General features: G+C 50.0%; 1 protein-coding gene across 1 annotated transcript in view; it reads right to left on the reverse strand.

Annotated features, from left to right (window-relative positions):
* Positions 1 to 680: 680 nt before the first annotated feature.
* LOC137335692 (F-box/WD repeat-containing protein 1A) overlaps positions 681 to 22,815 on the reverse strand; it is a 51,941-nt gene continuing 29,806 nt past the window's right edge. The window contains exons 2-12 of the mRNA XM_068000992.1: positions 22,466 to 22,697; positions 20,532 to 20,718; positions 16,554 to 16,650; positions 15,349 to 15,486; positions 13,661 to 13,779; positions 11,599 to 11,848; positions 10,720 to 10,838; positions 9,351 to 9,461; positions 7,352 to 7,430; positions 6,527 to 6,722; positions 681 to 3,886 (exon numbers count right to left, since the gene is read on the reverse strand). Coding sequence (XP_067857093.1) covers positions 6,561 to 6,722; positions 7,352 to 7,430; positions 9,351 to 9,461; positions 10,720 to 10,838; positions 11,599 to 11,848; positions 13,661 to 13,779; positions 15,349 to 15,486; positions 16,554 to 16,650; positions 20,532 to 20,718; positions 22,466 to 22,697 — 1,494 coding nt within the window. The 3' untranslated portion in view covers positions 681 to 3,886; positions 6,527 to 6,560. The remainder of the gene's footprint in view (positions 3,887 to 6,526; positions 6,723 to 7,351; positions 7,431 to 9,350; positions 9,462 to 10,719; positions 10,839 to 11,598; positions 11,849 to 13,660; positions 13,780 to 15,348; positions 15,487 to 16,553; positions 16,651 to 20,531; positions 20,719 to 22,465; positions 22,698 to 22,815) is intronic.

Below are 22,815 nucleotides of genomic sequence, written 5' to 3' on the forward strand. Positions count from 1 at the left end.
TTTGATAGGGTAGACGTAGAGAAGACGTTTCCACTTGCGGGGGAGACCAGAACTAGGGGCCATAAATAGGGGTGGTCACTAATAAATCCAATAGGGAATTCAGGAGAAACTTCCTTTACCCAGAGAGCGGTGAGAATGTGGAACTCACTCCCACAAGGAGTAGTTGATGCGAATAGCAGAGATGCATTGAAGGGGAAGCCGGATAAACACATGAGGGAGAAAGGAATAGAAGGATATGTTGATCGGGTGAGATGAAGAGAGGTGGGAGGAGGCTCGTGTGGAGCATAAACACCGGTATAGACCAGTTGGGCCGAATGGCTTGTTTCTGTGCTGCAGACTCTGTGTAAATCATCCAGATTGGAAAGCATTCTCTGGGAGATATGTCTATAATGTGAAATACTACACAACAGCATTTTACAATTCAGCGAAGTTAAGACAGATGACCAGATAAATGCACAACATAAGTTTGCCCGGAAAACAAGCACTAGAGTCTGGACTGCAACACAATGCTGAGCAGGTGGGAATGATCCGGTTGTTATTCAGTGTTTGGACCTACTAACGCAGTTATCATTCACTTTGAAAGTTTAAAATGGAGTCAAGCGCCCCAGGTAGCTGGTTGGGGTTTCAAGTTAGTGCTCAAAAAAAAAAAGGCTGATATTTGAAATCTTTGCACGTGGGGAGAATGTTAAACTGCAATTTAATCAAGAACCACATATCTTAAAGAATGCATTTTTTTGCTTTTAAAAAGACTACATAAATAATCCACGGAACAATACTTCAAAACAAGAAAAATGTAGAAAAATAGCACAAATTGCTACCAAAGCCACAGTCAAGTGATAAAAGGAGAACTCGCACCCCAAAAAAAAATTTAAAAATATGAGAGGAAAAGAAAGAGCTTGAGAGGGCGTGGGGTCGTATTGTGGAGAAACGCCACTCGTTACGAACCTGGGCATGGCCAACAACCAGCGAGCCCGTTCAGGGGAGGGCGGGGGGGGGGGGGGGGGGGGGGAAAGACAGCCAGCTGCAGAAGCACAATGTTACGAGTCAATCTTCTACCTTCAGTGGAATACAGCGACTGCGGCACTTTTGGAAAAGAAGCCAATTGAATCAACATCTTTGTTTGGTCCTCCTCCCTCCTCCCGCCCTGCCTGAAGTTGCTGGGGTCCAGGTTCCCAAGGCGCCAAACGGCACCTCACCCAAAATGCCCATTCATCGCCTGCGAGACCAGATGAACTTTGGCATTTTGACCTTGGGAGGCATCACATCCAGGCCCTATCCCTTTCTCGCCCGTTATCAGTGTGTCCTTTCTAGCAGTGGGCTCCGAATATTGACCATCAGCAGGAACCCTAACTGATTTCCTCCTCCTCCTCCCATGTTTGTGACAGAGTCCAGCTGCAGATCGCTCCTCTCCTCTCTGACCCCAAGCTCTTGTCCCGGCTGAGATCAGCTAACTCAGCACAGAGCGAGGATTGAACGCGGGCCTGTCTGGTCTGTGTGTGGCCCGGTAACACACGCCCCGACACACAGTCACCCAGCTTCGCCCGCTCGACCATTCCCGAGTCAACAATTCAAGTCCGGAGTGGCCAAATAATCACCTCGAGTTGGGGAAAGGGGGGCGCGTACTGACGACAGCAGCATCCTTCCAACTCCGCACGGTTAAGGCAGTCTCGAAAGGCAACTTTCTGTAGTGTTCAACTCACTGTGGGGGGGGGGGGGGGGGGGTGGTGCAAAAAGAGAAAGCGGTGGGGGGGACAAAAAAAAAACCCACACCTGAATGCTCCCCTCCCCAAAACTTCTCCACAATACGGTCCAGCCACCATGAGACACCTTTAAGAGCCCCGGGGTTAATCAATGTATTAAAAAGAAAAATGGTAGACGGTACTTTTAAAATAAACTAAACACAAAAGGTGCTATACACAATCTGTACAAAAGTAACTGTAAATTGCACATTGGTTTCTATCAACACAATACACAATACATTCCCCATCCGTCTTAAGGAAGGTGATGGCAAACAATTATACAACATCATCGGTGGCGATCAGAGCAGTGCCAAGACTCTCTCTGCACTGTTGCCTTTTCTCTGCTCGTTTCCTCTTCTCTCCAATGCATTGGCTCCTCGCTGGTACAGCCGGATGGGCATCGGTCACTGCGGCACCTCCCAGGGTACAGGCCAAGGGGCATCGGTCACTGCAGCACCTACCAGGGGATATCTGTATGGGCATCGGTCACTACAGCACCGCCCAGGGTACAGGCCAACAGTCACTGCAGCAACTACCAGGGCATGTTTAATGCCCAGGGTACAGCTCTAGGGGAATCGGTCACTGCAGCACTGCCCAGGGTGTATCGGTCACTGCCTAGGGTAGAGCTCGAGGGGCATCGGTCACTGCGGCACTGCCCAGGGTCCAGCTCTGGGAGTATCGGTCACTGCCTAGGGTAGAGCTCTAGGGGAATCGGTCACTGCAGCACTGCCCAGGGTAGAGTTCAAGGGGCTTCGGTCATTCTCTTACCTCGGCAGGATACAGCTCTCAGGGGGTTGGCAGGCTACTCACCTGTGTGGGCTAAATCGCAGCCGAGCCTGACCTTGTCCTCACCCGATGTCCCCTCACACCCCTGTTCCAGCAGCAGGCACCAGGTAGTGGTCAGAAGCAGGACCCCTGGCCAATTCTCCTCCCTGCCCCTGCTCCCAGCTCAGGGTCACCACGGCCCTGTGTCCCGGCTGAGGTCAGCACAGACCTGGATCCAATCTATCCTGGTATTTTCTGTGCGCGCAGAGTTAAAATTCGGCAATTGTGTTTGCCGGGTGGAGAGATGGACAAGTCTAGATTCTGAAAGGACAGCACACCTCACCCAATGGTGCGACTGAAGCAAGCGATCGGCTCCCTCGCTACATATTCATGATGGCGTTTGTTCTTTGCACGAGGGCAATTGATTATTAGAAGAAACCCAACACCAAACTCGCTACTGTAAAGTAGCACCATTTTTATCGGGAGGGGTAAAAGGGCAAGTGCCCCCAGGAAACACATCAGAACAGGCCCCTTAGAGATCACTCAAATCGGCCCCTTGATGTCTCATGTTTGTTTTGGAGTCACCTGTTGCCCCCTCCTCTCCGGGAGGGCGTTGAGTCTTGTTGGGTTACAGTTCCATGGGCAGCAAGTTGGGTAGGGGGGGGGGGGGGGGTTGGAGAGAAGAGAAAAAGACAGTCTTTCAACATCCTTCTCAGACTATTCGACCAAGGCGGGAATCGCAGCAGAGCCCGATTCTTACCAGCAGGTGGTTAACTGAAGATTTAGGAGAAGGACGCCTGGCTGATTTCATCCACCGCCCCCACCCCCACTCCTTCTCCACACCACCGCCTTGCTCCCTGGCCCAGAGGCATTGAGGCCAATTGCAGGTAACTCAACACCTGGAATCATCTGCTCGGTGGGGCTCAGTACCATCAATCGGGGAGCTTCATCAAACTCTGATGATAACAACTGGGGGAAAGAAACTGCAGCAGTACAGATTTGGTCATTTCAGCACAGCCCATCACCAATTTTCAGGGACCCTGCACGCCGTTCCCTTTAAAAAGGTTTTGTTTTCCCATCGTCTTTAAAGTTCCTTCAAGTAATCGGTCCGTACAAATTTACGAAATTAACTGGGTTGGGCTGGGTTACTTCTAGATGGCGTTGGAAATCCAGTTAAAACTTCTTCTGTTGATGCAATGATGTGTGTGTTTTTTTTCTCTCAAAATGCTTTCATTCTTCATTTAGCAGGCACTCACCAGCGCACTGTCCCACATATCCTGAAATGAGTCCCCTTCAAAATGATCGCTTCATTGTATGAATGTGTGGCTCAGGATCGTTACTTTTTTTTTTACTGCCGAAAAGCCGTATTTCTTTTGGACATCCTAAAGAGAACGGGAGGAAAAAAAAAAATGGGAGAAATGTCAATGCTTTACGTCAGGAAGCACGGACGGGCCAGATCTGTCGGGCATTTGAAAGCCCAAGCTTGACGCTATCGTCCTGATTTACCTAAACCTCTCTCCTACTTTTCAACCTTGGTGTCCCCGCACTGGGGCCCCCTCCACCCTTCACCTTGGTGTCATCTGGTTCGCTCAACGCCTGTCTGAGTGAAAGTTTCTAAAAATGTGGTCTGGATGACAAAACAGTCTTAACATTTATTTTTAAAAAGTAAATTCTTACCCCCCCCCCCCCCCCCACCCCACCCTGCTTTGTACCTCATGATGTTGGAGCCATTGAAGGGATTTAGGGGTCAGCCCTGGCTCTGCGGATAGCAGCCTCCCCTCCGAGACAGAAGGTCATGGGTACGAGCCCCATTCCGGAGACCTGAGCACATAATCTAGGCCGACCATCGGATGAGATGTTAAACCGAGGCCCCCGTCAGGCGGGTGTAAAACATGCCGAGGGACTATTCGTCTAGCAGGGAAGTTTTCCCCTGGTTTCCTGGCCAACATTTATCCCCTCAACCGTCACCGACAAAACCAGATTAAACTGGTCATTTTTCTCAGTGCTGTTTGTGGGAGCTTGCTGTACGCAAATTGGTTGCCGTGTTTCCCTACATCACAACAGTGACTGCCCTACACAAAAGTAATTCTTTGGTCGAGAAGCGTTTTGTGAAGTCCTGTGGCCGTGAAAGGCGTGAAAGCATTAGTAAACCAACTTCAGACGATGCCAGCAATCTGTTGTCCCCTGTCTGGTTTCGGACTGGACAAAAGATGGCAAAACAACCCGTCGCCGTTGCAACAGCGGCCCTCAGTTCCCCCGCGCTGGGCGAAGATCCTCTGGCAATCAGGGAGATTCTGCTTTGAGCCCTGATCATCGTACCTAGCTGTGAATCTCCCTTCCTCACATGCACAGGAACAGGGTGGGGGGGGGGGGGGGAGGAGGCCATTCAGCCCCTCGAGCCTGTTCCGCCATTCAATTAGATCACGGCTGATCTGTATCTTAACTCCCTCTACCCGCCTTGGTTCTGTAACCCTCAATACCCTTACCTAATGAAAATCTATCAATCTCAGTTTTGAAATGTTCAATTGACCCCCCAGCCTCAACAGCTTTTTGGGGGAGAGAGTTCCAGATTTCCACTCCCCTTTGTGTGAAGATGTGCTTCCTGACATCACCCCTGGACGGCCTAGCTCTCATTTTAAGATTATGCCCCCCTTGTTCTGGACTCCCCCCACCAGAGGAAATAGTTTCTTTCCATCTACCCAATCAAATCCTTTAATCATCTTAAACACCTCGATTAGATCTTCTATACTGGAGGGAATACAAGCCTAGTCTATGCAACCTGTCCTCATAAATTTAACACTTTTAGTCCCGTTATCGTTCTGGTGAATCTGCGCTGCACCCCCTCCAAGGCCAATAATGGAGGAACACTGCTAGTAGGGTCAAGTAATCTGTATCCCAGAACCACACCGACTGGCTAAAGGTTTGTGTGATGAGAGACTGTCAGCAGACAGCACATCCCAGTGCTCCTACTCATCGGCCTCCCCTGCACGGGGCTACATCAGAGCTCAGGATTGCGCTGTGAAGAGTGACAAACTCTTAACTTCAGCCGTCGCGGGCCATCTCTGACTACATAAAGGCAGACTTGCATTTATATAGCGCCTTTCACGACCTCAGGACATCCCAAAACGCGTTACAGCCAATGAAGTACTTTTGAAGTGTAGTCACTGTTGTAATGTAGGAAATGTGGCGGCCAGTTTGCGCACAGCAAGATCCCACAAACAGCGACTCGATAATGACCAGATCATCTGTTTTAGCGGTGTTGGTTGAGGGATAAGTATTGGCCAGGACACCGGGGAGAACTCCCCTGCTCTTCATCGAAATAGTGCCATGGGATCTTTTACATCCAACCGAGAAGGCAGACTTGGTTTAACATCCCATCTGAAAGACGGCACCTCCGACAGTGCAGTGTCAGCCTGAAGTGTGTGTTCAGGTTGCTGGAGTGGGGACTTAAGCCCACAGCCGCTGGCTCAGAGGAGAAAGTGCTACCAACAGAGCCACGGCTGACACGCGTAGGGAGAGAATAGTTAAGTCGTTATAGACACAGCAAGTTAAAAATATAATCAGCACTCCTTTTCTAAGTGATTTTGTATAGCTTTGCAATGGCGTGATTTCTGCAAGTCTCAGCTTTGTGAACCAGAATTTAAGCTCCGCTCGAAATTTACAGTTCGGGGCGCTGGGAACTTGGTTGCTGCTGCAACATCGGGACACCTCGCTGGATTGCTCACTGTTTGCTGCTCTGCCGTTACGTTACAGGGAAGGGCGAGGGATTTGGCCAGGGGGCTGGCGGATGTCTACACTTGCTGCTCGCGGAGTGAGACGGTTGCCCAGGCACCATCGATTTGTCATTTTTTAAAAAAAAAAGTCCCGGGCTCCGGCACAGCTAAGCCAGTTGGTGCAAAAACCGAATCACTGGGCCCTGCTCGTCGTCTGCATCATCCGCCATCAAAAAAAAAACCAGGCCTTTTTCACAAAGAGGAGAGCGCGCCTTTGAAGAAAGGGGCGCGCGTGCACGCGTTACTTACCGTTAGCGGGCCGACCATTGGCAGGCGCCTCCACCTATCTGGAGACGTAGGTGTACGTGCGGGGTGCAGACTGCGAGCCGTCTCCCTGCTCAGACGGGACGTTCAGGAAATCCCAGATTAGGATGGTGTCGTCGTGGGAGCTGCTCACTATCTGGAACTCGTCGAACTGAAGCCTGAACACTCTCCCAGAATGCTCCTGTTGTCAAGGGAGAGTTTGGGGAGAGAAACAGGAGGAATAATTACGCATAATTTACAGCACCGAAACAGGCCATTCGGCCCAACCCCTTTATGCTCTATATGAGCAGCCTCCGAGTGGGGGGGGGGGGGGGGGGGGGGGAGTCAGACACATTACAAACGTGACACGGAAATCGCAGTACGTCCGATGCAGATCCACTGCAGTACATTCTGTACTGTTGACAATAAAAATCAAACAGTATAACATGCAAATCACAATGGATTATTCCGCTGCTGAGCTGGAGCTGTGGTTAAGCCAGCCTGAAACTTTAAGTCTTAATTGCTGTATATCCTGAGGTCAGTTAGAGTTTAAGTGCATTAGTAGAGCAAAGTTTGCAGATTGAGCAGCTGCTTGCAAATTTCCAGCTCCAAGTCAGACGAGACCAGCACAAAATGACTGGCTTTCTTTCCTTTTTTTTTTAAAAAAAGCCAGTCGATCCCCTGGCAGAGAGTGGGAGGATGACAGTGGATGGCTATTGTAGCAGAGGTGGCAATGTTTCTGACCAGTGTTATGGTGGGCTAGGTGGTACCTGAAGTATAAGAATAGGTGTGGGGGACAGCTGCCTTACAGTGAAAAAGCTGGGCTCTTACCACCAGTGTCCGCAGGCAGAGGGTCCCGGCGGGCGATCGCGGGTCCAACGCAGCCACCAAGTCCCACACCTTAATTTTGCTTCAAAACAAAAAAAACAGAAGGAAATGAGGGAAAACCAAATTTAATAAACGTAGCAGCGCCACGGAAAATAACGGGTCATCTCATCAGCTCGCTTGTTTCTAATAGAATCATAGAAGGTTACGGCACGGAAGGAGGCCATTCGGCCCATCGAGTCTGCGCCGTTCTTTCCCCTCCTCTCCCTCCCTTCCTCTCTTCCCCCTCTCCTCTCCCCAACCAGTGCCGTGAACAGACCCAGACTGCCGGCTCTAGTTCTCAGCCACTCTACGTATGCAAGCAACGGGCTACTCGACCGTGGAGGGCACCGCCGCCAAGCCCAAACCCTAACCCACCCGGCTCCACAAACACACACGTTCCAGAAGGGGTCGTCGGGTAGTGACTGGACCCTAGTGGACATGTCCCCTTCTCCAGCCACCCACCCCCACCATCGCCCCCACCAACCTGAAGCAACCTCACCTCTACCCCAGCCGAGATCAGCCATCTCACTCAAACACAAGACTTTCTTGCTGTGTATGGCTCAATGTTACCCAGGCAGTGTCTTTAGGTGTTAACCATGTTGGGGGAGGGGGTGGGAGGAAGCCATCACTTTAGAATGGAGATATGAGACTGAACCATCTATCCGTTTTATGGAGCTTGGGGAGACTCACGGCCTCAATAAGGGGAGAGAATTGATGAGTTGATCAATTCAAGTCTTGCCACCATGCAGCAGCAGCAGCAGCAAAGGGCACTGTAGGGATTACAGAATACAATTACACACACACACACATTGACACTTTACTTTCACCTCCACACCCAGCAGATTGGACTGGATTGAAAGTGCTGTCTTTCGGATGAGACATTAAACCGAGGCCTCGTCTACCCTCTCAGGCGGGCTTAAAAGATCCCATGGCACTATTCGAAGAAGAGCAGGGGCGTTCTCCCTGGTGTCCTGGGCCAATATTTATGCCTCAACCAACATCACTAAAACAGACGATCTGGTCATTTATCTCATTGCTGTTTGTGGGAGCTTGCTGTGCGCAAATTGGCTGCCATGTTTCCTACATCACAACAGTGGCTACACTTCAAAAGTACTTCATTGGCTGTAAAGTACTTTGGGACGTCCTGAAAGGCGCTGCATAAATGTTTCTTTCTTGTTCCCTAGTTCGGAATAATCTCAACACAATGTCTCATGGGCACCAAACCACAGCACAAAGTCAGCCACAGCCCAGCACTAAGCCAGTGCTGAGAAAGACCCAGACAGATGGAACAGTCATGCTCAAGTACTGGGAGGTGGAGGTAAGGTCTTTTACTTGGAATCTAGCCCACTACAGTTCGCAAATGTTTGCACCCAGAGTCAACCTCGAAGTATCACATCCCACAGGACCAACACCCTGGACCCAGACAAGGCAAAGTTCACTAAATCTTCCATGACGTTGCAGTCCACTCTGAATGAGCCTCGTTAGATTGCCTGTACTGGTGTATAAATAAAACTGTAGCCCTCACAAGGATGGGTGATGGACCCTGACCCACCAACCTGTGCTCACTGACCGACATTGTCTCCTGGTCCGGCAACGTCTCGATCTTAAAACTGTCTTCCTTGTGTTCAAAGCCCTCCGTGGCCTCGCCCCCCTCCCTATCTCTGTAACCTCCTCCAGTCCTACAACCCTTTGAGATCTCGGCGCTCCTCCAATTCTGGCCTCTTGCGTATCCCGATTTTCAGCGCTCCACCATTGGCGGCCGTGCCTTTGGCTCTGGAATTCCCTCCCTAAACCTCTCTCTCCTTTAAGACGCTCCTTAAAACCTACCTCTTCCCTGTCCTAATATCTCCTTAACGTGGTTCGGTGTCAATTCTTGTCTGATTAAGCTCCTGGGGACGTCTTACTACGTTAAAGGCGCCGTTCTTGTTGTTGAAAAGAAACACCACCTCGGTAGGAAACTTACCCGTCATAGGCGCCACTAACAATCCGCTTGTTGTCAAACCGGATACATCGGACGAGCTCCTCGTGACCCTCCAGAACTCGCAGACAGGCTCCACACTCGATATCCCACAACCTGCAGCAGGGATAGATCGATGAAAGATTAAAAAAAAAGCGAGAGTTGGAAATCTGCACCAAAAACCCAGATAACCGGCGGAGACAGGCAGCGGCTCGATATCGAGAGAGACCGACGGGTTAATCGTTTCAGGTGGGACCTCGGAGGGCATTTCCAGAATCTTCTGTTCTCAAGCGCTATTTTCAACATGGGAGATGGGTGAAACTAGAACTAGGGGGGCATAATCTTAGAATAAGGGGCTGCTCTTTCAAAACTGAGATGAGGAGAAACTTCTTCACTCAGAGGGTAGTAGGTCTGTGGAATTTGCTGCCCCAGGAAGCTGTGGAAGCTACATCATTGAATAAATTTAAAACAGAAATCGACAGTTTCCTAGAAGTAAAGGGAATTAGGGGTTACGGGGAGTGGGCAGGAAATTGGACATGAAGCTGAGTTCGGATCGGTCAAGGCCCTGTGGGTGGCGGAGAGGGCCCAGGGGCTGAGTGGCCGGGTCCTGCTCCTACTTCTTGTGTTCTTTAGATTTGAGGTTAGGATCAGATCAGCCACGATCTTATTGAATGGCGGAGCAGGCTCGAGGGGCCGATTGGCCTACTCCTGTTCCTATTTCTTATGTTCTTAAGATTCCTGTGGCTGCTCCTTCTGTTAAACGGTCGTGAGTTCAAGTCTCGCTCCAGAGACTTGAGCACGTAATCTGGGCCGACGCTCCCAGTGCAGTACTGAAGGAGTGCTGCACTGTCTGAGGTGCCGTCGTTTGGAAGAGACGTTAAACCGAGGCCCCCGTCTGCCCTCTCAGGTGGCCGTAATAGATCTGTGGCATTATTTGAAGAGGAGCAGGGGAGTTCTCCCCCCGTGTTCTGGCCAATATTTATCCCTCAACCAACATCACTAAAAACATGATCTGGTCATTATCACAATTGCTGTTTGTGGGACCTTGCTGTGTTCAAATTGGCTGCCGTGTTTCCTAAATTACAAGCGACTACAACTCAAAAAGTACTTTATTGCCTGTGAAGCGCTTTGGGATGTCCTGAGGTCGTGAGAGGCGCTGTATAAATGGAAGTCTCTCTCTTTTAAGCACAGCTGTTTCTGCCCAAAATAAAAGGAGCACTTAAAGACGCTGTAACCAACAACTTTGAAATGGGCGTTAACGAACACGTTTAATGGTTATTGCTTTTTGGCCAATATAAGCGGCTGTCTGTTTTAGTGGGGACTGTAGTTTGCGATACTTTAAAAGAAACCCGCCGTGGGACAGGGAGACACGTACCGGATCGTGTTATCTGAGGAGCCGCTGACCACAAGTCTGTCCCTGTACTGCAGGCAGGCGATCCCCCGCTTGTGTCCGTTCAATGTCCGCACAAACTCACAGGAGCCAGTGTTCCACACCTAGCAGGGGGAGGGAGACGGAAGGAGATGCTTTTATCAAACAGTTAACAGGTAGACAAATAGGAAGTGTTTAGTTAAAAAAAAGAAATCATTGGGGAATCCAAAGAATGGAGAGAGGGCGATAAATTTCTTGATGCAGAGCTTGGGATAAATCTGGGGAAAAGCAAGAAACAATGGAATGTCAAACTGATGAAGGCTTAGAGCAGACTCAGTTGAAGTTTTATTTTAAATTATGAAAAGTTTTGATAGAATGAATAGGGAAAGACTATCTCCTCTGGTTTTGCGGTCAGTGCTGACCAGTTCCATGTCAGAGGGTCGTGGGTCTGAGCCCCATTCCAGAGACTCGAGCACATAATCCAGGCTGACACTCCAGTGCAGGAGTGCCGCACTGTCAAAGGTGCCGACTATCGGCCGGAACATTAAATCAAGGCCCTGTTCAGGTCAACGTAAAAGATCGAGGAAGGGTAGGGAGTTCTCCCAGTGTCCTGGCCAATTTTCGTCCCTCAACCAACACCCCCAAAACAGATTATCTGGTCACTGAACTCATTGCTGTTTGTGGGATCTTGCTGTACACAGATTGCTTGTTGCATTTGCCTACAGAACAACACTTCATAAGTAATTAATTGTCTGTGAAGCACTTTAGGGCGTCCTAAGGATGTGAGAACGCTATACAGAATTAAGTTCATATGCCCAAGTTACCACGGGGAGATAGACAGACTGTGAAAGGACAAAATGTAGAGAGCAACGAAATATTTCTCACTTTGATAGTTCTATCTCCAGAAGCTGATACGATGTATTTATCATCAAAATCCACAACGTTGACGGCTGCCCTGTGACCGACCAGCACTCTGCGTAAGGTTATGTCTGTGGAGGTGCTCATGTCCCACACAGCTATCGAGCGGTCCTTGGAGCACGTGACCATCATTCCATTGGTGAAGCGGAGATGCAGGACAGCTTCGCAGTGATGGATCAGCGTGTTCAACATCTCCCCGGTGTTCACATCCCAAACTCTGCAACGGTAAAATGAAGCAAATGGTGCAACCTTTAGACAGAAGCATTCAACACTGGGGGAGAGGGGGGAGGAGGAAGAGGGAAAGTGAGGGGGGGGGGGAAAAAGAGAAGGAGGAAGAGAGAAAGTGAGGGAGGGGGAAGAGAAGGAGGAAGAGAGAAAGTGAGGGGGGGGGGGGGGGAGAAGAGAAGGAGGAAGAGAGAAAGTGAGGGGGGGGGGAGAAGAGAAGGAGGAAGAGAGAAAGTGAGGGAGGGGGGAAGAGAAGGAGGAAGAGAGAAGTGAGGGGGGGGGGAGAAGAGAAGGAGGAAGAGAGAAAGTGAGGGGGGGGAAGAGAAGGAGGAAGAGAGAAAGTGAGGGGGGGGGGGGGAGAAGGAGGAAGAGAGAAAGTGAGGGGGGGGGGGAGAAGAGAAGGAGGAAGAGAGAAAGTGAGGGGGGGGAGAGAAGAGAAGGAGGAAGAGAGAAAGTGAGGGGGGGGGGGAGAAGAGAAGGAGGAAGAGAGAAAGTGAGGGGGGGGGGGGAAAAGAGAAGGAGGAAGAGAGAAAGTGAGGGAGGGGGGAAGAGAAGGAGGAAGAGAGAAAGTGAGGGGGGGGGGAGAAGAGAAGGAGGAAGAGAGAAAGTGAGGGGGGGGGAAGAGAAGGAGGAAGAGAGAAAGTGAGGGGGGGGGGGGAGAAGGAGGAAGAGAGAAAGTGAGGGGGGGGGGGGAGAAGAGAAGGAGGAAGAGAGAAAGTGAGGGGGGGGGGAGAGAAGAGAGGAGAAGAGAGAAAGTGAGGGGGGGGGGAGAAGAGAAGGAGGAAGAGAGAAAGTGAGGGGGGGGGGGAGAGAAAGAGAAGGAGGAAGAGAGAAAGTGAGGGAGGGGGGAAGAGAAGGAGAAGAGAGAAAGTGAGGGGGGGGGGAGAAGAGAAGGAGGAAGAGAGAAAGTGAGGGGGGGGAGAGAAGAGAAGGAGGAAGAGAGAAAGTGAGGGGGGGGAAGAGAAGGAGGAGAGAAGTGAGGGGGGGGGGGAGAAGAGAAGGAGGAAGAGAGAAAGTGAGGGGGGGGGGGGGGAGAAGAGAAGGAGGAAGAGAGAAAGTGAGGGAGGGGGGAAGAGAAGGAGGAAGAGAGAAAGTGAGGGGGGGGGGGAGAAGAGAAGGAGGAAGAGAGAAAGTGAGGGGGGGGAAGAGAAGGAGGAAGAGAGAAAGTGAGGGGGGGGGGGGGAGAAGAGAAGGAGGAAGAGAGAAAGTGAGGGGGGGGGGGGGGAGAAGAGAAGGAGGAAGAGAGAAAGTGAGGGGGGGGGGAGAAGAGAAGGAGGAAGAGAGAAAGTGAGGGGGGGGGGAAAGAGAAGGAGGAAGCGAGAAAGTGAGGGGGGGGAAAAAAGAGAAGGAGGAAGAGAGAAAGTGAGGGGGGGGGAAGAGAGAAGGAGGAAGAGAGAAAGAGAGAGAGAAGGCGAGTCTTTGGTCACAGACAGCTAAGCCTGGCTGGTGCAGTGAGTTAAACGCTGCCCTTTCACCTCTGGGAGGCAGACTGATGTGATGAACGTCCCATTCTGCCAATACTGACTGGGACTGAGCATGATCCCTTTCTTGCCCAGTTCTCTCAGATCTGCACTGTCTGGTTGGCCTCATTCTGGAGCGAGCGATTTTCCCTCCCCCTCTGTAGCCCAGGGTGGTTTAGGCCAAGTGTAGAACCCAAGTGCTGCCCTGGGTAACCTCCGGGACTGGATTTACTTGTACCCTGAGCCTCCGGGGAATCTCGTGGCACGGTTTGTACACCGAGCACCGATTCGCTATTGCCAAATCGAGTAAACAATTTGAAAGAGCCAGCCAGCCAGCCACGTACCTGACTGTGGAGTCGGAGGATCCAGTAATTATCACTTTGTCATCGTATTGTAGACAGAGCACTGAACCGGTGTGGCCTGTCAGAACGTTCTTGCACTCCAGTGTGTTCTTGTCCCAAATCTGTGCAGGATGGAACACAAATATCAGTGATCGCCGTTGGATTTAATGCAACAAAGCATCTGGTTCATTTCCTGTCTTCCCATCCCCCGCTCCACTGAGAATTTTTTTTCACGCTCTCACCAGTAACCAATCCCCAGGCTCCCCACAGTAACCAATCCCCAGGCTCCCCACTCTCTCCCCAGTAACCAATCCCCAGGCTCCCCACTCTCTCCCCAGTAACCAATCCCCAGGCTCCCCACACTCTCCCCAGTAACCAATCCCCAGGCTCCTCACACTCTCCCCAGTAACCAATCCCCAGGCTCCCCACTCTCTCACCAGTAACCAATCCCAGGCTCCTCACACTCTCACCAGTAACCAATCCCCAGGCTCCCCACTCTCTCACCAGTAACCAATCCCCAGGCTCCCCACTCTCTCACCAGTAACCAATCCCCAGGCTCCCCACTCTCTCCCCAGTAACCAATCCCCAGGCTCCTCACACTCTCCCCAGTAACCAATCCCCAGGCTCCCCACTCTCTCACCAGTAACCAATCCCAGGCTCCCCACTCTCTCCCCAGTAACCAATCCCCAGGCTCCCCACTCTCTCCCCCCAGTAACCAATCCCCAGGCTCCCCACTCTCTCACCAGTAACCAATCCCCAGGCTCCCCACTCTCTCCCCAGTAACCAATCCCCAGGCTCCCCTCTCTCTCCCCCCAGTAACCAATCCCCAGGCTCCTCACACTCTCCCCAGTAACCAATCCCCAGGCTCCCCACTCTCTCCCCAGTAACCAATCCCCAGGCTCCCCACACTCTCCCCAGTAACCAATCCCCAGGCTCCCCCACTCTCTCCCCAGTAACCAATCCCCAGGCTCCCCACACTCTCCCCAGTAACCAATCCCCAGGCTCCCCACACTCTCCCCAGTAACCAATCCCCAGGCTCCTCACTCTCTCCCCAGTAACCAATCCCAGGCTCCCCACTCTCTCCCAGTAACCAATCCCCAGGCTCCCCACTCTCTCCCCAGTAACCAATCCCCAGGCTCCCCACTCTCTCCCCAGTAACCAATCCCCAGGCTCCCCACTCTCTCCCCAGTAACCAATCCCCAGGCTCCCCACTCTCTCCCCAGTAACCAATCCCCAGGCTCCCCACACTCTCCCAGTAACCAATCCCAGGCTCCCCACTCTCTCCCCAGTAACCAATCCCCAGGCTCCTCACACTCTCCCCAGTAACCAATCCCCAGGCTCTTTTCTGCACTGCGTCCAATGCCTGGACATTCTTGCTCCAGTACGGAGACCAGACGAGTTAATTGAGTTTCGCTAACTAAAAGATTACTTGGTGCAACTAAAAGCACCTCAAATTTATAGAGGCACTCCAGGGGATACGAGTGGAGATTGGCAAAGTCAGCACACACCGGGCATTAGGCTGGAAGCCGCTCGGTTCAGTGCGACCCGTACCGTGCACATCCCTGTTACAACACACATTTAACCCAAAGACCAGTCGTTCAATAGACCCACGAGCTGTACGAAACGCTGGTTACTGAACGGACTCGGATCGTTGGAAAACTCTTCCCCAGTTCCTTCACTGCTCCACTCACCTTGATAGTGTTGTCACGCAAACCACTGATAATTTTCTGGTCATCGTACTGTAAACAATAGACGCCTTTACTGGTCTCGCTGTGGCAGTGTATCCGCTGTAAACCGTGATGTCCGCACCTCCAGTTGGATTCGATGGTCTGAAAAGGGAGAGACAATCCATCTTACTTGTTCCAATACCAAGCCCTTTCTGCTTTGCAGCATCATCCCTTTTGTCACTTAATCACTCCTGCCCTCCACCCCATCTAGAATGGGATCTGACGAAGGAAGAGATGTTTTTTGTACGCAAGAGGCAAGTTGGTGTGAAACGCTGAAGTATATACCGTGTTGGGTAGTGGGGGAGGGGTGTTCACCGTGCGGCCCCCCAAGCCCGTACCCAGGCAATTCACTCCTGTTTGTGCTCGCATTTCCCACTTGTTGCTTGGTCCCTGTTTGAATTCTGTGGGCCTGGAGGTTTGGGAAGGGCTGGTGCTTCATTGGTGGGTAAATTCCGAATCAAAACGCCAAGGACTGTTAGTGTCAGCAACTTGAGATACCTGGGAATTAATGGGAACAGGGATTGAAACTTTATACATGGCCTTCCAAGGGCCCACCATACATCAAGCAAAATCATGGACATTCCTGCTTAAGAAGAGGTTGATTACGTCCAAGTGGATAATTTATAGTATAGTGTCAGCCGTGGCTCAGTGGCTCGCATTCTCGCCTTTGAGTCAGAAGATCGTGGGTTCAAGTCCCACTCCAGACACTAGAGCACATGATCTAGGCCGGCCCTCGGAGTCAGTACTGAGGGAGTGCTCGCACTCGGAGGTGGCGTCTTTCGGATGAGATGTTGAACCGAGGCCCCGATTTCCCTCTCCCGGCAGATGTGAAAGATCCCATGGCACTATTCGAAGAGGAGCAGGGGAGTTCTCCCTGGTGTCCTTGGCCAACATCATTAGAAACAGATTACCTGGGCCACAATCTCATTGCTTGTTTGTGGGATCCTGCTGTGTGGAAATTGGCTGCCTCGTTTCCCTACATTACAACAGTGGCTGCACCTTAACGTAATTAATTATCTCTGAAGCGTTTTGGGACTCCGGAGGTCATTGAGGGAGTTCTATAAAAGCAAGCTTTCTTCTTTAAAGGGAAGGGTTTATTTCTTATTGTGATCAGTGTGGCGCATGAACCTGTTCCCAGACAGCAAGCTACTGCACCTGTGGCCTCTTACCTCAATGTCCTGTATAATTTGGGGGTAGAGAGATCTGTAGAAGGAGTCTGGAGGCAGAATACCGTCGGAGGGCTTGTTTTTGAACAGGTACTGGATCCTGCAGCAGGAACAAAGTCCATAAACATCAGCGCGATGATACGCAAATCTCTGCAGCTTATATCAGAAGCGACGACTGCAGAGAGGCTGCAGTTAACCCAGCACCCAGCAATCAGACGGGTTAGCTGTCCCTTCCAATCTGTCCCAGGACAGTCGTCATGTTTGCAAAGCTCAACTTTGCAACTGGCTACCTCACAACATTTTAAGAGCCTTTGACTGAACTGATGTTGCAATGCTGACTCCCCGCTGAACTCCAACGCTACTGCAAGTGATCTGGCACAGCACCACATGCTATGAAGTTCGGCACTAAAAACATACACGGGTACATGTACACTTTAGATCTCTCTTGGCACTGCTCTGATGTGTAAGAAGTTATACAGAGAAGGGGAGTACAGCGCCACTGAAAGAATTGGAAGAGAGGTTTGTAGATTTCCCCGGAATCCATGGTTACTTCTTGGAAAACAAATATATAGTATTTTCATTATCCACTTTAAGCAGTAGTTAAGGTCACGTAAATAAATCTCTGCCTGTTATATGGGAAAATTAGGTCTTTATTGTCTTTTAGGGTGTGTGATTTTTTTTTTGTAGCAAAGACCAAGAAGTATATAAAACTTTAATCTTCTGTTATTCACATCTTTCCTCCTTTACCAAATGTTTGTGCAACAGAACTTTGTGTATTTAAGCAGAACTTTAGATAAAACAGTTAAGTTCAGGACTTATATTCAAAACAACCCCTCCGAACCTGAACAACAGTATCGTCCTTCCAGAACTTAGGAACAGGAGGAGGCCATTCAGCCCCTCAAGCCTGTTCCGCCATTCAATCAGATCAGGGCTGATCTGTATCTTAACTCCATTTACCCGGAGTGGACCTGTTTATATGAACATTCGTTGTTTGAAATCTCAGTACAAACTAATGAGAGGCAGTTGCTGTAACTGTTTAGAATACATTAAAAAATATGAAGATTCCACTTTGAAACATGACATTGTTTGAGGTTTAATCGGCCATGCATTATGCTATAAATAGCCCCTTGAATATAGGAAACTGTTTTTAATTCAGGAATATTACTGTACAAAAAGTTTGGAGTTAATGTTGTGGCGTTATGTTTTCAGCACTAATTTCAGTTACTTTAAGTGTCCTAAAATGGTTGGCCATTTTGATTCTCAGTAATTTTTCATTGGAAGGGGTGGGGGGTCAGAAACAGCAAGTCCTGGCATGTTCTGTGAATGATTCGTCTTGTCCTCAATGTAAAAAAAAAGTTGAAAGCACAAGTGCGAGCTGGGATCCATAGGCTTGTGCCCTGATTTGTCTCTCCAGATGGCGGGAACCTGCGTGAAGCAGAGGATCAGAATTCCCACATGTGCATAGGCTTCCGGGAGAAAATATTGCCGGAGGCTTTTTGAACCTGGAAAATATTACTGTACAGGCCGTTTGATTATTTTCTTGTAAATGTTATGTCTTTATTGTGTTTCAGGCCTTATGCCTAGTGGTAAATGTTCATCCCAGTGAAGAACCCAAGGTGCTGACAGAAAGATTTTAAGTACCATCATCAAGGGCATTAAGCATTCCCATGTTAGCTCAGCCAGATGCAGAGTAAAGCTCCCTTTACTCTGGGCCAACCCCAACCTCAGAAGATCGCCCCCTTACTGCACCAGTGAGACATGTTTCCCCCATTTCATACACCAGGGTGTTCTGTGACACTACTCGAAAAAGGACAGAGGCTCTCCCAGTTTCCTGGCCAACATTTCTCCTTCAATCAACCCCACCGCCAAAAGGTAGATTAACTGGCCGTTCATCTCATTACCGTTTGCGGGATCTTGCTGTGTGCAGGATGGCTGCCACATTTGGCTACATCAAAGCGGAGAGATTCTTTGTGTGCAGCACTTTAAGATGTGGACAAGGTAAGGTGCTAAATAAATATAAGTACGTCTTTTTCTCCAACGGCCCCTGAATTTGTTGCATCATTTTGGACAAACTACCATTGCCATTTTTGTGATTCCACAGTTAAGGGGGCAGCTTGCGTGATGAGGGTATCACAAACCCAAATATTATTCCGCGGCATTGAGAAAATTTCACTTTGCACGTTGTGAATCAAGTACAGTGGGCTTGTACCTAAAGACAATTCCCTGATCTCTCAACCACATCTGCCACGTTCACAGAATCATAGAAAACGTACGACACAGAAGGAGGCCATTCGGCCCATCGTGTCCGCACTGGCTGAGAGATGAGCCACCCGGCCTAATCCCACTTTCCCGCATTTGGTCCGTAGCCCTGCAGGTCACGGCTCTTCAGGTGCACATCCAGGTATTTTTTTAAAAAAAGAGTTGAGGGTTTCTGCCTCTCCCACCCTCTCAGGCAGTGAGTTCCAGACCCCCACCACCCTCTGGGTGAAAAGATTTTTCCTCATTTCCACTCTAATCCTTCTACCAATCACTTTAAATCTATGCCCCCTGGTTATTGACCTCTCCGCTAAGGGCAATAGGTACTCCCTATCCACTCTATCTCGGTCCCTCAATTTTGTACACCTCAATCAAATCACCCCTCAGCCTCCTCTGTTCCAAGGAAAACAACCCCAGCTATCATCATAGCTAAAATTCTCCAGTCCTGGCAACATCCTCGTAAATCTCCTCTGTACCCTCTCTAGTGCAATCACATATTTCCTGCAATGTGGTGACCAGAACTGTACGCAGTACATAAGCTGTGGCCTAACTCGTGTTTTATACAGTTCTAGCATAACCTCCCTGCTCTTATATTCTATGCCTCGGCTAATAAAGGAAAGCATCCCACATGCCTACTTAACCACCTTATCTCCCTGTCCTGCTACCTTCAGGGATCTGTGGACATGCACTCTAAGGTCCCTCACTTCCTCTACACCTCTCAGTATCCTCCCATTTATTGTGTACTCCCTTGCCTTGTTTGCTCTCTCAAATGCATCACCTCACACTTCTCCAGACGGAATTCCATTTGCCACTTTTCTGCCCGCCTGACCAGACCATTGATATCTTCCTGCAGTCGACAGCTTTCCTCCTCACCATCAATCTTTGTGTCATCCGCAAATTTCATAATCATGCCTCCTACCTTTAAGTGCAAATCGTTAATATATATACCACAAAAAGTAAAGGTCCTAGTACCGAGCCCTGCGGAACCCCACTGGAAACAGCCTTCCAGTCGCAAAAACACCCGTCGACCATTACCCTTTGCTTCCTGCCACTGAGCCAATTTTGGATCAGATTTGCAACAGTCCCTTGGAACCCATGGGCCCTTTACTTTTTTGACCAATCTGCCAGGTGGGACCTTGTCAAAAGCGTTAAGTCACTTTACTTCAAGTATGCTCCTCCTCTTAATTCAAATTATTGGATAATTTAATTTAGTGCAGAAAAATATACCTGAAATTATCAGTAGACTGTACTTTAAACATAATGGCTGCAGCAGCCTGGAGAGTGTGCGTGAACGTATGTCTGCGCGTATGGCATAATTAATCTCCCCACCGCTCCACTGCACTCACTCTTGCCGGGATACAGTTCAACTTTGCCCCCCTGGGTCTATCTGTGTGTCTGCTATGACCGTGAGCGTCAGCAGGATATTCCACTGCAAGAGGCATCGCAGAGGAGCTTATCGTCCACACACAGACAGACACACACACACACACACACACACACACACACCCAGCAGGGCTTGGCTGTACATAGCAATCAGAAGCTGGAACCCCAGCTCCCCATTCCCTGCCTCGGCGAGATCAGCTAATTCAGCACAGACAGAAGACTGAACCCGCCAATTCTTCTGGGCCGGTGCAGCTCAGGACCGCGCCGGGGCGGTGCAATCGCCTTCGGAGCCAGGAATTCCCACTTTCGGAGGCGCCCGCGCCCCGCGCACTGGATCCTTACCATCCCCTCCGCTCCGAGAGCCCCTTCCAGAGGGAATCCGTGCGCACCATCCGTTCCATCAGTTTCTTCCAGAGCATTCCGTCGGAGATCACCCGATACCATTCCTTACAAACCAGCTCCGCCGCGCACAGTGACCGAGCATCCAGGAACGACAGGATGTTCTCTGCGATGTGATCCAGACCACGGGCTGCGCAAGCAAAACAACAAGAAAGGGGGAAAGCTAGCTTCCATCAAGCGGTTAGTTCAAACCTCTTAGTCAAAGGAGGCAATCAGAGTGCATTCCTTTAACAATGCGACTATGCATCCTATGCAACTGTGCCCCTAGCTCGTGACACACACTGGCATAGAAACAGGGCAATGAATTCCAATGCCGCTCTCTGCCACCAGAGGGTGCCCCGTGTCCAGATCCTTGGAGTCCAACACAAGTTTCGAAAACACACCCCTTCAAATCAACTCAACACCACTGCCGCTTCCTGCTCGGCTGCAAATATATACCGACCCCGGTACCTGCTCCTAACTCCCCCCGCCCCGGTCACTGCATGCCGATAGTTTTTTTTAAAAAAAAGCCGCTCAGCAGAAAGACCCTTGCACTACCCTCTCACCTCATAGAAATACACAGCACAGAAGGCGGCCATTCGGCCCATCGTGCCTGTGCCGGCTCTCTGAAAGAGCTACCCAATTAGTCCCACCCCCTTGCTCTTTCCCCATAGCCCTGCAAACTTTTCCTCTTCCTCTTCCAGTTCTCATCTTACTAATCACTGGCTAACGCCACGTGGACCCAGAGGCCTTGCTACTTATTTATTGACGTCTATCTTTTTAAAAATGCTGGGTTATTTTTTGACCTCACTCGTGCATTGTGCCCTCGTTCGATCGGCTTTTCTCCTTTTCCGTCCGTTAACCATGCCACATCTCCCCTCTCTCTCACTCCTTTCAATCCCTCCCCATCCAATCAATGAGCGAGCACTTAAAAAATCTCGTGGAACAATAATTTTGTTATCCACCGACCCGAGGGAGAGATTACAAGAGACACTTGGAGGTGAGAAAGGGAGGAGAGGTGGTATTGTTGATGGAGGGGATAGGGGCTGTGGAGATGATGCATATTCATCGCCTGGAGGGGGTTTGGGTTTGGGCGCAGGGAAATGTGTTTCCTCACTGTTGCAGATAAAGTTTCACATGTACTTCACCCTTTATGTTGAGAAGGCTGTTAAAAGGGAATACGGGATCCTGGGCTTTATAAACAGAGGCAGAGTACAAAAGCAAGGACGTTATGCTAAACCTTTATAAAACGCTGGTTAGGCCTCAGCTGGAGTATCCCCAATTCTGGGCATCACACTTTAGGAAGGATGTCAAGGCCTTGGAGAGGGTGCAGAAAAGATTTACCAGAATGGTTCCAGGGATGAGGGACTTCAGTTGTGTGGAGAGACTGGAGAAGCTGGGATAGTTCTCCTTAGAGCAGAGAAGGTTAAAGGGAGATTTAATAGAGGTGTTCAAAATTATGAGAGGTTTTGATAGAGCAAGTAAGGAGAAACTGTTTCCAGTGGCAGAAGGGTCGGTAACCAGAGGACACAGATTTAAAATAATTGGCAAAAGAGCCAGGGGCAGATGAGGTGACTTTTTTTTTTAACGCAGCGAGTTGTTATGATCTGGAATGCGCTGCCTGAAAGGGTGGTGGAAGCAGATTCAATAGTGACTTTCAAAAGGGAATCGGATAAATACTTGAATGGGGAGAAAATTGCAGGGATATGGGGGAAAGAGCAGGGGAGCGGGACTAATTGGACAGCTGTTCGAAAGAGCCGGCACAGGCACAATGGGCCGAATGGCCTCCTTTTGCGACGCGAGATTCTATGATTCACTGCGCTCCCAGCGACTACGCCCCGCACACCGAGAGAGCAGTAAATCACAGAATCGTCTCGGCCCCCTCCCCACCCACGTACCTGGTAGGACCGTGATGAAGTCCCTCTGCAGCATTGGCTTAAGGTACGAGTTGATGTGGCCGTGTTGGTAGTGACACATTCGGGATATCAAGTTCTCGACGAATTCCACCTGATCGGTTTCTGTCCACTGGTCGAAGTACTTCACGCACTGCTCTTTCTGCTTCTCATAACTGGTAGAAGGCTTCCGCTGCTTGGGAGCGATCATACTCGAAGTGCCGTTGCTGAGTTTTGTCTGCAGAAAGGAAGAAGAATTATTCATTTGTTTTATCATCGTGTACAGATGCACATCACTAAAAGCAGTGACGCGGGTTAATACGACCATAAAAAAGGCAAGTCAAGCACTGGGGTTC

Source organism: Heptranchias perlo, chromosome 20 (assembly GCF_035084215.1).
Source record: "Heptranchias perlo isolate sHepPer1 chromosome 20, sHepPer1.hap1, whole genome shotgun sequence".
In the NCBI taxonomy this organism is placed as follows: Eukaryota; Metazoa; Chordata; class Chondrichthyes; order Hexanchiformes; family Hexanchidae; genus Heptranchias; species Heptranchias perlo.